The 18,323-nt window shown below is 44.5% G+C and overlaps 1 protein-coding gene across 10 annotated transcripts in view; it reads right to left on the reverse strand.

Moving 5' to 3' along the window:
- Positions 1 to 5,444: 5,444 nt before the first annotated feature.
- Positions 5,445 to 18,323, reverse strand: part of CYFIP2 (cytoplasmic FMR1 interacting protein 2) — a 125,237-nt gene continuing 112,358 nt past the window's right edge. For all 10 annotated transcript variants that reach the window (XM_023617332.2, XM_023617329.2, XM_023617333.2 and 7 more), the window contains 5 exons: positions 16,557 to 16,629; positions 15,998 to 16,092; positions 12,295 to 12,533; positions 10,598 to 10,745; positions 5,445 to 8,320 (listed from right to left, as the gene is read on the reverse strand). In XM_023617332.2, coding sequence (XP_023473100.1) covers positions 8,153 to 8,320; positions 10,598 to 10,745; positions 12,295 to 12,533; positions 15,998 to 16,092; positions 16,557 to 16,629 — 723 coding nt within the window. In that variant the 3' untranslated portion in view covers positions 5,445 to 8,152. The remainder of the gene's footprint in view (positions 8,321 to 10,597; positions 10,746 to 12,294; positions 12,534 to 15,997; positions 16,093 to 16,556; positions 16,630 to 18,323) is intronic.

Below are 18,323 nucleotides of genomic sequence, written 5' to 3' on the forward strand. Positions count from 1 at the left end.
CCTCCACAGTCTTCCCAACCCCGTGTATAGTACAACCGTAAAGCTTGACGCCAGACAATTAGTCCTTTATTCTCTTCTCTTTCATGACAGCTGCTGCTGTAAGGCAGGCTAACTTGTTGACACCAATTACATGGCCAGCTTTTTTGAGGGGGTAGGGGATTGATTCGTTCAGCAGACATAGATGGAACACTTTCGGTGTGTCACCTGCTGTGAGAGGCACAGGCACTATGATGGGGAGCAAGACAGATGCAATCCCTGTACTCACGGACTGTATCCATTCAATGGTCACGCAATAAACATTGAATTATAACTCTGATACATGGCAAGAAGGTCAAGCACAGAATGCACGGAGAGTATTTTACGGAGCAATTGGGACCTAGGCTTCTGGGAGGAAGAGGCCTTTCAAGTGAGACTTGAAGGATGATGGAAGGCCTTAGTCTATGAAGACAGGGAGGTGAGTGGGGTTGGGGGGGCGAATGTTCCTGGCAGGTGTGAGCCTCTGGCGGTGCAAGGGGGAGCCTGGGGCCCCAGGATGAACTGAAATAAGCCAGTGGTATGGTTAACTTCTATTGTTTTCTGAGTCTGGGTCCTTAAGTATAAAAAGGGAATGCTGATGGTGGTGGAGTAAATTAAATGAGAATATGCGGTAGGCGTGGATGGGCTGACCCCAGGCTGCCCTGCTGAGAGTCAGCCCCTTGACCAATGCGGTCACGCATGAGCCCAGTGAGCTTTCTCCAGCTCAGGGCTGGGATCCTTGCCAAGAAGTGTTTAAGAAAAGCCCCAATCAGGCGCTCTTTGATTTCCCCTGTTCTTGTTGGTCTGAAACTCCAGAAGGCAGAAATCCCTGGGTTTTCTTCTGACTAATGAAGGTGGAGCTTAGGGGCCGCATATTTTTAGCTCTGATAGCATCTCACAGCATATTTTCCCAGGGAAACCCTCCTCTTTCCCCATTCTGCCGGAAGCTCCGGGCTAGCCAGACGGTGCAGCATCTGGGAATGGCGGGAATAGGCTGAGAAGGAGCTCAGACTGAGGAAATCAGAGTAAATCAAACCAGATGGGGAAGTGGGGGCTGGCTTTGGGGCTGGTTACTCTGCTTCTCGCCTAGAGGGAAGCAAACGCATCTTTGTCCCTTTCCCACCTCCAGCTTTATGCTTATTAGGGAAACTGAAGGCAGGATCAGAGCCAGCCCCCTCCCACCATCTGCAGGGTCTGGGACAAAAGTACCACATACCATATGCCTCTAAATAATTAAAAGTTCTAAATCACGCTACTAAACTGTTACAAAATGTGCTCTGTCTTCCTGACAACAAAATGTATCTTTATAACACAAAATAAGGCATACGTAAAGTCATGGGTTTTATATGACTGAAAGTTGGCAAAAATACCAAAGATCACTCAATTATCATTGCATATTTCTAGGTGTTCTGTTGTTGGGCCAGTGATGTTCAGACTGGATAAAATAAAGACATATGTAATTCATAAGTTAATATGTATTTATACCACAAATTTTACTTTCTTGACTTCATTTTAGCAACATTATGCTTCATAATCAAGACCTCCCCTGGCTTTATTGAGATACAATTGACAAATAAAAATTGTATATATTTAAGGTGTACAAAATGATGTTTTGATAGATGTATACATTGTGAAATGATCGCTACAATCAATTTAAGTAACACATCCATCAACTCACATGGTTACTGGGTTTTTTTGGTGTTGCAAGAACACTTAAGATCTGCTATGATCAAGATTTTATTTTATTATTTTTAAATTTTTTTAAATTTATTTTTTTATTTTTCGAGGAAGATGAGCCCTGAGCTAACATTTGCCAATCCTCCTCTTTTTTCTGAGGAAGACTGGCCCTGAGCTAACATCCAAGCCCATCTTCCTCTACTTTATATGTGGGATGCCTACCACAGCATGGCTTGCCACGAGGTGCCATGTCCGCACCCGGGATCCGAACCCGTGAACCCTGGGCCGCTGAAGCGGAACATGCACACTTAACCACTGAGCCTCCGGGCCAGCCCCTGATCAAGATTTTTATATAATTTGTGTTCTGTTGTCAGTAATGCCAAATTAGACAACCTTTCTTGAGTCATTGTAACTCTTAGTTTTTTTTTCATTAATTTCAATTTGAAGAAATTCTGCTAAGGGGTAGAATCTGAAACTATCAATAAGATTTTTAAAGCAACACTTAAATTCAGAAATGAACCATGTTACATTCAACCACTGTACTGGGGTCACATACAATTATTGTTATTACAGAAAATATTACAAATATTCATTTTATTATATAAATCATTTATATAAATATCCCTTATATGACAATTTTCACTGTCTCATAAAGCAGTATCTAGAGCATATGGTATTTCTTATTCTTTCAAATTCTTCAATTCTGGGATTTATAAGGAAACCTCCCTAAAAGCAGTATGTGGCTCAATTTGTTCTGAACTCCTCTAATCAAGATTTTACTTTGACCTATAATGGCCAAAAAGTAGTTTGTAAACATGTTACTTTGGAATTATTTGTATGTGACTCTTCTCCTCCTTAGTCATGTAAAATATTTTTGTTTTACTGTTTCAATTTCTTTATATTTTATTGGAAGTTCATTTTGTTGTATATTTCACATGCATTTTCATTTAGGAAAGTCAGTTTCTCTAAAATTTGTAAAAAAATATGTAAAAATTTGTAAAAATATATTTAATTATTCTTAAAATAAATTAGACAAACTTAAATGCCTTTGTTTGTAATGTGAATAGTAAACACTAGTTCCTACCAAATAGCTATAGTTAGTGTAAATTCAAAATTAATTTTATTTTCCCTCAGGACCACAACTCACTTTATTCGAGGATCTTCTGTGATTTTATTTAACTCTTTTAGTGCATCTTTTACTTTGTCTAAATTAAATCTAATTACTTTAACAGCATTTTGTCAGCAACTCCGCTGAGCGTCAGAAAGTGGTTATAATGTGAAATCTGATATGCATTCCATCAAATGCTCTTTGAACAGCTCCATATTACACATAATCTTTTATGTTCCAAAAATGGTGACATCATTAGAGACACTCTTGTAACCACATCTTCTAGTAACAAATTCAAGCTATATGCTGTACATGGCACAAAAAAGTCCTCCTGGAATTTTGGCTAAAAGTGCCATTATCATAGGCTTGCCCTTTTTCTCTTACCTACATCTTCCAAGCAGGGTTCATCCCAGGGATCAGTGGCAGCATCCACAAACCTTTATTGCACTTGGACTCTCCATCTGTGAGAGCTGTGCCTCAGTATCTTCATCTGCAAAATGGGGGTAAATAACAGCACCTACCTCCTACATGCTGCTGTGAAGCTTAAATGAATGAAGCATTTGAAGCACTTTTTCTGATGCCTGGCATGGAGAAAGCTCAGTAAATGCTAGTGATTATTACGATCACCATAGTCTCCTTCACACTCTAGTTCACTGCATGCATTTTTTACCCCTCCCATGATTTCATGAGTTCCTTTAGGTCTGTGCCATGACTAATTTTTAATCTTATATAGAATCTTGCAAGCGTGAAAATATTCAGTATTCAAGAAGTATTTCTCAAAGCAATGGCACCCCAGGGTCCCCAGAGACAGCATCTTTCTCAAATGTATCCTTCCTCTTCCCCAGTGTTATGGGCTGAATTGTGTTCCCCCCATTTCCAAATTCAGAAATTAAAGTCCTAAACCCCAGTACCTCAGAATGGACTGTATTTGGAGATAGAGGCTTTAACGAGGTAATTTAGGTAAAAAGAGGTCATATGAATGGGTCTTAATCCAACATGACTCAACTCTTTATAAGAGAAGATTAGGACACTGTCACACCCAGAAGACCAGGTGAAGACACAGGGAGGAGACAGCCATCTATCAGACAAGGAGAGAGGCCTGAGAAGAAACCAACCCTGCTGACACCTTGATCTTGGACTTCTAGCCTCCAGAATTGTTGAGACAATAAATTTCTGGTGTTTTAATCCACCTAGTCTGTAGTATTTCATTATGGCAGCCCTAGCAAACGAATACGCTCCCCTACCCTATTCTCTCCCATCATGAAAATGCTTCTCCTTTCCATCTGAAATCCTTCAGTACTTTGCCAGGTCCCTGCTTCCCTAACTGTGCCCAGGTGTCATGACTGCCTGCACGTCCAGTGGTCTTTCTGTAGGAATTTTTTTATTATCTTAAAATGGACTTCCATGTCCTTAGCCTAGTGCTTTTCAAAGCACATTCCAGGAGAGGGTCATTAGTGTTGCAGAGAAAGTGGTTTCTGAGGTCATGGCCACTAGGAGATGTGGTGTTATTCCAGGCTGATTAGGTTCCGCAGGGCTCCTCAAAGCCGCAGATCTCCAAGAGGGGAAAGCGCATGGTGTGTTCCCCAAATTTATTTGAGCACTGAGCATCTCTCAGGATTAACAGTCCTCCAACTACATTAGGTCAAATATATGACCTCTAATGATGAGAATCTTTGGAGGTGGTAACACGTGGCTGGAAAGATTTTGAGTTTGTAAAGCAGTCAGGCCCCTCGAAGAAAACGACTGAGAAATTACCTAGAATCAGGATATAAGGGCTGGAAGGGAGCTCGGATTACTTTGTCCAACTTGAAGATGAGGAAGCCGAGGGCCTGAGAGATGAGAGGGCTGCCCAGGCCACAGCAGTGGGGGAGTCACTAATGGCCTAGACTATCTCTGTGGATGGTCTTCAGGAAAGCTGATGCTGTGTGAAACGAGGCTCCAAGCACTGGAGCTGGTTTTAAACACACCCTTCTGGGTTCTTCTAGTGTCATCCTTTCTGACAAGGAACCGTCAGCCTGGGAACTCCCCAGCCACCATGCTGGGCCTCTCGGATACCAGGCTCCGCTCAATCTTATTGACCCAAAGACTGAAAAGTCCAGTGACCAAGTCCCTAAGTCTAGTTTTGGGGTCTAGGCTGGCTGATCAGTTCACTATAGTGTGAAAGCAACAGGCCAGGCTTTGGAACTGGGTTCAAATCCCAGCTGTCACCTACTAACTGTGAAAACAAACACACGGTACAGCCTCTCGTCAAAGTGAGGATATAACACATACAGTGACTGCGGTTGATGCAAAGGAATGGGTGAATAGGGTTTAGCATGTCTGCACACATCAGGCTTCATTAAATACTAGTTCCTATTCTTCCTCTTAAAACTGGAGACCTAGGGTGTTGAGTTACTCAGCGAGACTGTGAAATCCCTAAGCGCAGGAAGCATCTCCTAAATCTTGCCCAGTGCACATCAATTTGTAAAGAGGCAATTCCCTCAGTGAGAAAGCAAAACAAACCATTCATCTGGGATGCACTGATCTGCTCTATCTCCATCTCCTCCCATTCTCTTTCAGATTGTTTCCTTAGTCATTAGTCTTAACGTGGCCCACAGATCAGCTAGGACTGGAATACGACCGAGAATCAAGACCAAGACGCTGGTTTCACTAGTTTGGAAGCAGTTTTAATGGAGATGGAAATGTTTATCAACTCAACACAGGTACCCCAAAATACAAAGCAAAATATCATCTTCAGCTGCATAGCAAATACGATTTAAGAATTTAACATCATTATTTGATCACAAGCGTAAATATAAGTCACCATAAATAAATGTAAATTCATTGTACAAAAATCCCCAACTCTTAATACAAATATGGTACATTTGACAGTTTCTGAAACAGATTTTTTTTTTTTAACTTTTTAAAACCTAAGATTTTTTTTCCTGGTTCTTAAGACACACAAAAAATCAAAACTGGGGCAGTAATACCAAGAAGGAAAGAATATTAAATGTAGTCGGGGTTCCTAAATAAATGCTGCTGGCGAGTCAGGGAAATGAAACGTCTCCCTCCAGAAGGTGAAGACCTCAATTTATTGGGATTAAGCTTCTTGAGGATAATGGGATTCTACCCAGACGTCAAACTCAAGGTTTTGAATGCAGGGCGGGAGGGTGGGTTGTTCTTGAAATAGCAATCTCATCAAATGGATGATGCAAATCTCCACAAAAGCAATGGTCAAGGATTTGGAATGAACTCTAGGACTGAAGAGCTGGTCATCTATCTGAAAGAGCTACTGTTCCCAGACAGGACTGAAGATTTAGAAGGCTCTGGAGCTGAGAGGTTTTATGCGGGTTTTGAAGGCATTTTCTACTGTGCACTTCTATCATGTGCTGTAACTCTCCCTTTGGCCTTTGGGACACATCTATGGTCATCAACAGGGAAAAGATAAGAAGTCAGAATAGGAAGTGGCAGCTCCAGACAGGAGGATCTGCCAGCTTCCACTCCGAACCACTTTCCTTCCCTACAAATATTTTCTTTCATGGCTCAGAGGGAGCTCAAAGCCCAAGGTTAGCAGTGGAGAGAACCTCTATAGCTGTGGTCCTCAGACGTCCACGTGGAACAGAATAACTCTGATAGCTTGTGGAAAGTGATTTCCTGCCCCTACTCCAAGAGACGCACAATCAGTGAGTTTGAGGTGGGGCACGAGAATCTGCCTCAGATGTGCTAATCTCAGGAAGTCCTGATGTTGGTGGCCTTTGGACCACACTTGGTGATCCCCCTCTCTCTCCTCCCTGTTGTGCATGAATACATTACACAAATCTCTTACTACGGACACTTCCATGCTCTTTCCATGGGGTTAAAACGGGCCATCTGGTTAATAGCAACCATTTCCGTTCATCTTCCCTGAGGGAGGGGACCATTACTGCTCTATTTTCTTTTCCTCCCTTGGCTGGGGAGAAATATCAAATGTCTCATTTTATATGTTCTCACAAGCTCAGGGTCACAGACTCCCTTTGAAGATGAGATGCTCTGTAATAAGACATTCACTTCCCAAAGGCTTCCGTCCTAAGCTTAGTGGGAGATTCTGCAAGGAATTCTGGTTCAGTCTGGGAAATGGAAGTAGACTGTCCCTGTGAGATATGCTGCATACCTCAAAATCTAAGTTAAGGAACATTAAGGAAATTGAGAGCAAAAGATAAAACGTCCTCAGAATCTTTTAGGACAATGAAAGTCCTGATTCACTAAAACAGGACTCCTCTTTGGGGGAGTATCTTAGTATTAAGAACTCACTGACAAATATTATTTATACCCCTTACCTCTTTGATCCCAAGATATTTCTGGCTTCTACTAAAATAACTCCTTAATATTTTCTTTCTCATGGGAGTTTTCCTTGATGAGAGAGTCTGGGCAAAGAGGTGGTCCCTAATTTGGTCGCCAGCTAATGCTGTGGGCAACACATGCCTGACTTGTTCAATGCTGCATCCCCAGTGTCCATCACCCTATGTGGCTTGGTGCTCACTAAGTATTTGCTTAATGAATAAAGGACCATCGCACCATCAAGCTGATAAGACGGCTGAAGAGCTTTCTCTTTGGGGCCATGGAATTCCTGGCTGTGTTCATAAATACTGCTTCAACAGCAGGCCTGACCATCTTCCTACCCCAATTTCACTCGGTGAGATACAGTTGTGAATGCCTTTCGAAGTTCTCTAGGAGTGCCCTGTGGTTTTTGGGACTCTATGGAAGGCCAGAACCAACACATCTACCACGGCACCAATACCAGGAACCTCATTCTCTGTACACTATGGCTCAGTGTCTGGTCCAGGAGTACTCTTGGCAGTAGAATCTCTGGTATCCAGAGCAGGAGGAGATGCCACCTGGGGAACTGGAGGGAGGGAGCCACAGGAGGTGAAGAAGCCAGAAAGTGGACACATGCCCATCAGGCCAAGCTGACATTTTATGGCATGGCCACACCCTTTTCATGATCTCTGAGACTTCAGTCCTGGGGTTACATGTGGGCACCGGGCAGGAGGTCACATCTTGGGAAACAACCATGGATGTGGGGTGGGGCCATGAGATGAAGAAAGGGTGAAACTAGGGCTCTTAACACAGCTGAGGAAAAAAAGAAGAAAAAAGCACATACTGCCATTTCTTTTCTTTTTTTTTCATTTACACTATGGAAAAACCACCATGGAGATGTCATGGGAGAGCATGCACAGGCCCAGCCCTTGGGTGTAGATGTGTTTGGGGAGGTTCTTGTTTGCTTCTAGGTCCATCCCACACGCTGTCCAGTCGGACCCTGTTGCAGGCTGGCCGTGGCCTTCTCTCTCCTGCTTCTTCTCCCTCTCCAGGTTGAGGGTCTGCAGGACTTTCCGCCTAGCAGGTGGTGGCCAAGGACTGGTGGATGGGGGGCTGGAAGCAGCGCACATGCTCCACGGTGGAACTGTCTGTCTCCACGGACTTCATGTACTTATTCAGGATGGCAAAAACCTCATTGTTCAAAATCTGGTACTTCCTAATTCTGTCTGCCATCTTCTTCAGGGGCTGTAGCAGGACAGGGAGGAGCAGGTTAGGAGTGGGAGGAGGGGATAGAGAAATAAATCAAGAGCAAGAGAAGAATTCAGTGAGGGTGTGGTCCAGGGTGCTGATGCTTCAGTGATCATGTCACTCTCCTGCTTAAAGGCCTTCTATGGGTTCTCAGAGGTCAGCAATCAAATGTTAACTTGGTGATAAAACTCTTTGAGTTTGCAAACTTACTACAAAGCTACAGGAATCAAAACAGTGTGCTAGTGGCATGAAGACGGACATATAGACAATGGAATAGACAGCCCAGAAATAAACTCTTCCATATACGGTCAAATGATTTTTGACAAGGGTGCCTAGAACATTCAATGGAGAAAGGATGGTCTTTTCAACAAATGGTGCTGGGAAAACTGGATATCCATATGCAAAAGAATGAAGTTAGATCCTTATGTTACATCATATACAAAAAACTAGCTCAAAATAGTTTGGAGACCTAAACATAAGAGCTACAACTATAAAATTCTTAGAAGAAAACATCGAGGAAAAGGTTTATGATATTGAATTTGGCAATGACTTCTTGGATATGACACCAAAAGCACAGGTAATAAAAGAAAAAATAAATTGGACTACATCAAAATTAAAAACCTGTCTGCATCAAAGGACATCATCAACAGAGTGAAAGGACAAACCATGGAATGGGAGAAAATATTTACAAATCATACAACTGATAAGAGATTAATATCCAGAATATATAAAGAATTCCTACAATTCAACAACAACAAAAAACAAACAATCCAATTAAAAAGTCAGCAAAAGACTTGAATAGACATTTCTCCAAAGAAGATAAACAAACAGCCAGTAAGCACATAAAAAGATGCTAACATCACTAATCACTAAGGAAATGCAAATCAAAACCACAATGAGATACCACTTAACACCCATTAGGATAGCTATTATCAAAAAAACCCAGAAAATAATACATTCTGGGAAGGATATGGAGAAATTGGAACTCTTGTGCATTGCTGGTAGGAATGTAAAATGGTGCAGCCACTATGGAAAACAGTAGGTTGGTTCCTCAAAAATGAATAGAATTACCAAATAATCCAGCAATTCCAACTTCTAGGTATACACCCAAAAGAAATGAAAGCAGTGACTCGAACGGGTATTTGTACACTCATGATTATAGTAACATTATTCACAAGAGCCAAAAAGTGGAAGCAACTCAAGTGTTCATTAACGAATGAAGGGATAAACAGAGTGTAATATATCTACAATGGAATATTATTCAGCCTTGAGCAGGAAGGAAATTCTTACACATGCTACAACATGGTGAACCTTGAACACATTATGCTAAGTGAAATATGCCAGTCACAAAAAGACAATTATTATAGGATTCCACTTATCTGAAGTACATAGAGTAGTCAAATTCATAGAGACAGAAAGTAGAAGGGTGGTTACCGAAGGCTGGGAGGAGGGAATAATGGGGAGCTGTTTAACGGGTACAGAGTTTCAGACGTGGAAGATGCAGAAGTACTGGAGAAGGATGTTTGTGATGGCTGCACAACAATGTGAGTGCACCTAGCGACGCTGAACTGTATCCTTAAAATTGGTTAAAATGGCAAATTTTGTTATATATATTCCACCATAACGGAAAAAAAATCCTTTATGAGGTGGCTTCTGCCTCTTCCTCCTCTCAGCTGGTCCCGGAGACTCACCCTTTGTTCCAGCCATACATCTTCACGCCTCTGTGCCTTTGTTCTGGCTGTTCCTTTTGTCTGGAACATTCTCCCAACCTTCACCCCATATTCTGCCTGGCTATTTGCTCCTGGTCATTCTGGACTTAGCCCTGGCATCACCGCTACAGGAAGCCTTTCCTGGCCAACCTTCCCGGAGGCCTCAGCCAGGTTCAGACAGCCCTCTTGATGCTCCCACAGCAGCCCTGCTTACCCCATGACAGTGCTTCTCCCATCCTGGCGCCTGCACAACTTTCGCACTGAGTGAAAGTTTGTGCAGATGAGGAAGCAGCATCAGCAGACTGTGACTGGCACTGGGAGGGTGTATTTCAGGTCTGGAGCCCAGCCCTGCCCTGCAGGTGACCTGATTCATCCCAGTGGGTTATGAGCAAGTGACTCATGGCTTCCTATGAGAAGGTCCCCCTAGGAGAAGGCTGCTGAGTGTCATTGGACCTACCTGCAGTGTGGGGTGTTGGCCTCCATAAGCAGCTCACCCTCCTTTTCAGGTGAACGCCTGCTTTCAGGCCTGGCCCCATCTCCCAGGCCCCAGCCACGAGCTGCTTACCACATTCTTAATGATTTCATCCTTCCCGTCCTGCCTCTGTACTTTTAGCAGGTGGTAACAGAAGTCAAACAGGTCGAAGCGACGCTGCTGGCCCAGCAGGACGATGATGGAGCAGCCAGCCCAGTTCAAGCCATCACCGAAACACTGCCTGGGAGTGGGGAGAAGAAGCAGCTGGAGTGAGAGGCAGGGGAGGGAGGGAGCAGGGGCCCTCATCTTGGACCAGGAGTACAGCGAGTGAGCAGGGCCCATCTCTGGGCCAAGTCTCTTAATCCGTAAAATGGATACAAATGAAGCTGCAAGTGTGGATTCACTTGTTCCAGGGACTGTGGTTATATGATAAGCCCTTCTAACTGCAAAGGGGTGTCAGCCTGTCACCCCACTGATGTAAGAAAAACTACTTTTGAAGACAAATTTGCAAGGAAAAAATCCAACCAGCCCTTCAGATTTATGTGGCTGATTATTTTGGGCAAATCAAAGGAGAATCTGTCTTGGCTCCATAATGGAGCCAGAGGGACACCTGTGAGGGGAAGGGCCATTTCAAACCAGGAGACCAACTGGCCAGCGCACGCTGAGAGGACAGGGACGGGGCCTGGTGGGCGCAGGAGCCGATGCTGCTGGCGTGAGGGGTCTGTGAGTCTTCTTGGGCCTGGTAAAGCTCAGCCTGCAGGCCCCCAACCCTCACCAGCAATTTGGGAGGCTGTGGACTCATCTCTCGGCTGTTTCTTTCTCCTGAAGCAGCAGCCACAGCCTAGACTGGGCAGAGTTTCTGGCTTCCCCATTACTGGGGCTGAAAGGGCGGCCCCAGCAGCTGCTCTGGACACAGCCTCCCATCCCAGTCCCAGCGCCTTCCCTCCAAGAAGCCTTCTCTGGCCCTCATGTGCTTCCTCTCTAGAGCTCTGGGCTCCTGGAGGGCAGGCCGTGTGTGCCCCCTTTACCACTCTGTTCTTGAGGCGTAGCTGGGTGAGCGAAGGAAGAACTGGGCTCTGTGTCTGTCTTCTCTGGGGACAGGACTGGGTTACTCTTAAAGGCCTCCTGTTTATCAGGAGGAGAGGCCTCACGAGCCAGGCCACCATGGGCAAGTTAGGGCCTGACCTCCGCCAGGGAAGCCTTTATTGTTCTATGAAGCCTGGAGTCTTGTGGGGGGTGAGGTGGACAGTGAGGTTCCTACTGACAAACCCTCACCAGAGCTCCCTCCTGCCCTCTTAACCTGCTCAGCTTCCAGTCTCAGAAAGAGAGGCCCTGATGCACACACTCACAGGCACATGCTCCATCTCTGCCTCCAACGACTTGTTGCTTTTCCTGGAATGTCCCCTTCTCCCCTCTAGGATCTGAATTCCAGGCAATGTTCAAGCTCAATTCTAGTCTGTGAATTAAATTCCTTTAACCCACTCATCTCTCTTCTTGGGCATCGGTCGCCCTTCCTGCCCTTCCTGCAAAGCAGCCTCAAAGGGTGCACCTTACATCTGTTTTTTGTCTCCCCCTGGCCCCGTAAACCCCACAAAGTCAGAAACCGTCTACTTTTGCTCAGCATTGGTGCATGTCCAGCACCCAGCAGTGACCGACACGCAGTACATGCTCAATAAACAGTAGTTGGGCAGCCCACCCCGTCCACCTCTCTGGCTGAGCTCTGGTGGCCTGATGCCTCTTGGGGGAGAAGCAGGTTGAGGGGTGACCTTGCCTTCCCTGGGGGTACTCACTCAGCTGTGAACTCGTTGGTCCCCACGGGGATGCAGTAGACGAACTGCATGGCACTCCAGAGCCGGTGGAACTCCACGCACTCGTCAACGTGCATGACGCCGTTGGTGGGCGGTGGGCCCCGCCAGATGGGGTCCTGCAGGTAGCTCCGGATGCGGGTCAGGATGACCTCGAACATGGACAGGCCGCAGCATAGCCGCTCCTTGGTCAGCAGGTCACCCTCTCGAGCGATGGCGATTTGCTGGGAACGGAAGGGTGCGTAAACCTTCTATCCTCATCTCAGACCCCGTCTTCTACCCCTCACCAGAGATTCCTGAACCCTGGAGCTGGCTGCACCTGGAGTCCGTTCACCAGGACTGATGTCTGCCCAGAGCAGGGCGCTAACTTTACAAACCTGAGTGCAGCAGCAGTGAAGTCTTGTGCTAAGTAAAACCTAATGGGAAGTAAATACCATTCATGGAGGAATAGTTTAAAAAAATTTCAATCTATGCATGTAACGAAATACTAGAGGCCACTGAAAAGACTGAGATAGACTACTGCCAGGATTATTACTACTGTACTATTATTACTGCCCTAGCTCATACTCACTGAGTGTGTGTAATACACTAGGCTCTGTTCTCAGTACTCGATAAAAGTATTGACTCCATTTATTCCTCACATCAACCCCATGAAGTAGGGGTCATTATCATCCCCATTTTACAGATGAAGAAATTAAGGTTCAGAGGCAGCCAGCGGGTGGTAAAGCTGGGATTTGAATCCTGTTAGTCTAGATCTGTTGGCTAAACTGTTAAGCGAATAGAGTAAGCTGCAGAAAAGGATGTATACTGCAACCCTGTTAAAAGATATCAACAACACAGAATCCCACAAACAGACACACAAAACTGTCCATGGGGTGTGTGTGTAAACCATTTTAGAAGGACTAACAGCAGCTGTGGGAGCAGACGGGCTTGGAGAATCAGGTGGGACGCTCACCTTGTACTTTAAATACTTCTGTACAGTTGAATGTGCAACAGTGAGTGTATGTCACTCTTTCCAAATTTGCCATTGACTTACAGACTTATTTCCCTCCAATTAGAAGTCCTCTGACCTTTGTAAACGATCTCCACTAATAATTTACACTGGCTTCTCAACCGGCTTCTGGTTACTGCATCTCTAATAATCAGCTGGCTGGACGAGCACATCAGAACACATTACTGTCTGCCTTGTGAAGAAAAATGTCTAGGAGCAGAGGGCTCCAAAGCTATCTGCCACGTAAGATAGAGAGATAGACAGTCAAATCTAAGGTCAAAGTAAGGTCTCCAAATCTAAGGACAAAGCTAATGAGAGTTGCTTTCTGAGAATGGGAGGTCCCAAGGCACTCATGGGGTCAGCAGCCCAGACGGAGGTCTCCCAAGGGAGCTAATTTACAGAGCGACTTCTCCTCTATGAATTGTCTCTGTCCTTCTTCTCTGAGTTAACAAGGGAACAGAAAAAGCATCTGCGAAAATCAATTTCTGCCTGGAGGACTCGGATACAGGGAGTACCCTTTGGAGAAGGCTGGTATCTGGATACTCCTTCTTTATATAATTCCGTGTGTTTTCTGGAAGTCTTGTACTTATTTGTTCATCTTAACGACCATGTAAGGTACCCCAACTAAGGATGCAAAACAGTGATTAGCCCATTTTATAGATGAGAGAACTGAGATTGAGACATGAATTGTCTAGCACTAGATTATGTGACAATTCAGGGGTGAAGGGGGAACAAGGACCCCTGCCAGAATGTTCTTTCCATGACAGCACTGGAAAACAAAATTGGCCACCTCAATCTGTCCCAGAAACAAATGCAAACAATGCAATACTGCGAACGCCTCCTGGCTTTCAATGTGCAGCAGACTCACGCTGTCACTGACTGAGATGTTACGTTAGTCCACTGAACCCCAGCTAGCTTAGAAACCAATAATTTGTTAACTTTTCTTTGGTCTCTGGGACATCTACGTTTTAGACTAGTATTCCTTGAGGGCTGGGAGATTTACAAAAGTGGCATTTCCTCTCCGGCAGAATGTCTAGGCTTTTGTTTGTTAAATACTCAGCACTTGATAAATTGAGATTTCTATCAGTTCCAAGGAAAAATGGGGTTCACCAGAACAGGGGAGGAATTCAGTGTTCTAACTGGAAACACATGCCAAACCCTGGGTGCGAGAGGCCAGATTCTTGCAGGATGACACCAACCGTGGAGCAGACACATTTATATGTTGCTGGCTTGGGGGATTTCTCCCTAAAAGGAAATCTTTAGAGGACCTCCTCTGTTCAGCCCCTGAAGACCAAAAAAGAAAATGTGTGCACTCCACAGCATCTGAATTCTGTCTGCGGTGACTCAAAGAACCCAAATGCCACTCAACGTCTAGTCATCGTTTTCAGTAGGAAGTGGGTGGCACGCAGGGGGTCTGCTAGGGTTGGTCATCCGCTTGACACCTCGCAGATCGCGTTCTGCAATGTGCTCCAAATACTTGCCACGTTTTCCCAGAGAAGAGGCTGCCTTCTGCCCTCTGCTGAGGATGTGAGTCCTCAGACTCATACGCTTTTGTGATAACAGGAGAGAGGACGGCTGGAATGCAAGTCCAAGAATGGATTTGAATGCTAAACCTCTTATTTGGGGAACAAAACAAACCAGCTTGGCTTGTTTCACCACAGTGCCCTGTTTCTCTTCTTCCTGAATCCTTCCCCCGGTGCCCCCAAAATGTCAGCTTGCTTAAAGCAACTTACAGGAGAACCACATTCTTTTTGTTGTCTCTCTTTCTACCCATTTCTCTTCTTTCCTGACTCCCTGCAGAGTCTCTGAGTTCTCTGAAGACAGGGGTCCTGTCTTACTCATCTCCACGTTCACAGCGACTGGCACAGGTTTGTAAAAATTAGCTTTAATTACAGAATTAACACATGAGCTCATTCACCTTTGAAAACATTAAACATTACAGATAAAGCTGAAGTCTCCTTTGATCCCCCCAACTCTGTCTCTTTCATCTCTCTTCAGAGGTCGCCACCATTATGAATGAGGCGTGTATGATTTTCTAGGAAAAGTTTTACTTATGTGGTTTTGTTGCGTGTGTTTTAAAAAAATAAAAATGGCACCATCCTCTATGAATTGGAGGGCAACTTGCTTTATTTACCTACCCACGTGTTATGATTTATCCACAGGGATGCATCAAGATCTAATTTTTCCTTTTCATTATTATATGGCGAGTACTTAGCATTTAGATGACTTTACCACATTTTATTTAGTCGATCCTTTACTGGTTGACATTTAGGTCGTTTCCAGTTTTTGCTTTAACAAACAATGCTACAGTAAACATCTTGTCTTCCTGTAAGTGTTTTTCTAGCAAAGATATCCAGAAGTGAACTGCTGGCTCACAGGATGTGGAGTTGTAATTCTGAGAGATAACTTAGCGGAATTCTTGATACCTAACAGGGAAATAATAGATACTTGTCTGACTTCCTCCTTTCGTGGCAAGAAGGATGATACAGTGGGTAGAAGAAACAACTCAGGCCTGAGAGTCAGCAAATCTCATTCTAGACCTGCCCCTGCCACTGACAGACTTTGTGGTGTCAGACATTCTTTGTCTACCTCTCCCTGGGCCTCAGTTTCCCCACCTGTAAAATGAGGGTGTTGGACCAAATGCTCTCCCTCTGAAGTTCCCTTTGGCTCTCAGAGTCCACAGTAGAAGGATCCTACCTGAGGGGTCCCCAGCCGCTCGATCAGAGGGACCAGGTGAAGCGGGGCGTACTTGGCTTCCAGGCGTTTCATCCGGACCTCCAGACGCTCCCCCTCTGCAAAAGTAGTAGGAGGCAGAAAATGAGATTCAGGTCACACCAGGGCAGCTGCGGGAGGAAACGCTCTCAGAGGACCTGGTGATGGATTATTCTAAAACTTGGAGGAAGTGTGTAGAACCTTCTCTTGGAGCTGGCAAGTGTGATCAAGACTCACTTCAAGGAAAAAATGTTCTATTATCTCTGTCCAACAATGGAATCATCTACCTCATGGGGTGGTGAGTTCCCCATCACTCAAAGGACTTAAACCAAGGCTAGACAGAAACAAACTAGGGATGTTCTAGAAGGAGCAAGGAACAAGGCTGGGAGTATCATTTCCAATTCTACCATTCTCTGACTATTCAATGGCTGCCCAAAGTTTTAACCTTCCCCCTTTTTGACTGGAGATCTGAGTTTACCGGGACTAAGTGAGCATGAGGTTCAAACTCAAGTTGGCTACTGAGCTGCTGTTAGCGCTTTCTTACCTTTGATGTAGACTCGAGGCAGGATGTTCTGGAAGGGTGCAGCATGGAGCAAATCACAGACTTCCTCCTGAGACTGCAAACAGAGATGGGGGGAAACAAAGAGAAAATCAATTTCATTTTAAACCAGGAAGAATTTTCATTCCTAAAAACTTGAGCACTGGAATCAGCCAGACCTGGGTTCAAATCCTGGCTCTTTCACTCACTGGCTGAAGGATCTTAGGCAAGTTGCTTAACCTCTCTGAGTCTATTTATTTATGTGCAAAATGAGGATGAGAATAGTACCTATTTTAATGGGTTGTTGTGAGGATTAAGTGAGAGAATGCCTAGCCTCCTAGGGTAGTCCCTGGCACATAATGAGTATAATACATTTTCATTATAATCTTACAAGAAATTTGTTGAAGAATTCAAATGAGTGGCAGTGGGATCAAAGAGAGATGATGGGCCCCAGACTGTGTTTATCTGGTTGACTGTGAGGCCTGTGGGTTCAAAGCAGGTAGCTGGGCCAATCCTCCAGCCCACTAATCCGGGATGATTCTGTGAAAAGGCTCATGTCTAGTTGGTTTTCTCCACACAAGACTCCAACTAGTGAGAGAATAGGGACTAAAACCCAGGACAGACAGGTTTTGATGGTGACTTGTCATGCATAAAAGCAAGCTTAAAAGCAAACATAGATCACAAGGTTGGAGGGAAAAGTCTGGGGGAGGACAGGCCTAGAGGCTATGGTCTAATGGGCTTAGTGCCCCAGGACCAGCTCATGATCACTGGATTTCAGAATAGAGGGTTAGGGACAGGGACCCAGAGAAGCCACCCTCTACTGGGTTTCGGTTTTTCTTCTTTAAATTGTTGGGATTTGTATTAGGTAAGATCCAGGCTTCATTCAACTCTGACACTCTTGGATCCTAAGCATCTGAGAAAAATCAGGATTGTGAGTGTCCTTGGCTTTCTTTACCCAGGCATGGGTGGAACATGGATCATCCTAGAAATCTATAGGCCAGCTGCTCAAGAAGGGAACCCCCAACCTCCTTTCTGTAGTAAAGATCAGTCCTTGAAGTGAGGACAGCAGAGGGAGGACAAGCGAACTCTTCAGAGGGACCTGCCTAATCTGACTGACTGTAATTCTCAGTCTCTTAGCTAGAGGGGAAATTTTCCCTTTCTTAATTAAGCTGTTTCTCTCCTAACCAGTGAATCAAATAACCTGTTGCTCATTGCTCTAAGTTAGATCCTTTGACGCATCACATGACTTGAGGACTTGGCTTATTAATCATTCAGGCTATTCTTTATTAATATGGTGAGTTCTACTGATTGAGTTTTGAATGTTGAACCAGGCTTGCATTCTTCGGATAAACCTCACTTGGTTGTGAGGTGTTATCCTTTTTAAGTACCGCTGGATTTTATTTGCCATTTTTTTGTTGTTGTTGAGGATTTTTACTCTATCTTCATTAGAGACATTGATTTGCAGTTTACAAATGTTTTTGGTTTTGGTATTAACATAATGCTGACCTCATAAAATAAGCTGGGAAGAGTTTCCCTCTTTCCTATTTTCTGAAGAGATTGTGCAGAATTGGCATTATTTCTTCCTTAAAGGTTTGGTAGAATTCACAAGTGAAATCATCTGCCTCTAGAATTTTCTTTGTGGGAAGTTTTTTTTCCTTAACTAGGTATAAAATTTCTTTAGTACCATTAGGTACTAATGGTACTGAATTAGGACCATTCAGGTCATTGATTCTTTTCCTGAGTGAGTTTTGAGGGTTTGTGTGTCTCAAGGAC

Source organism: Equus caballus, chromosome 14, assembly GCF_041296265.1.
Source record: "Equus caballus isolate H_3958 breed thoroughbred chromosome 14, TB-T2T, whole genome shotgun sequence".
NCBI lineage: Eukaryota > Metazoa > Chordata > Mammalia > Perissodactyla > Equidae > Equus > Equus caballus.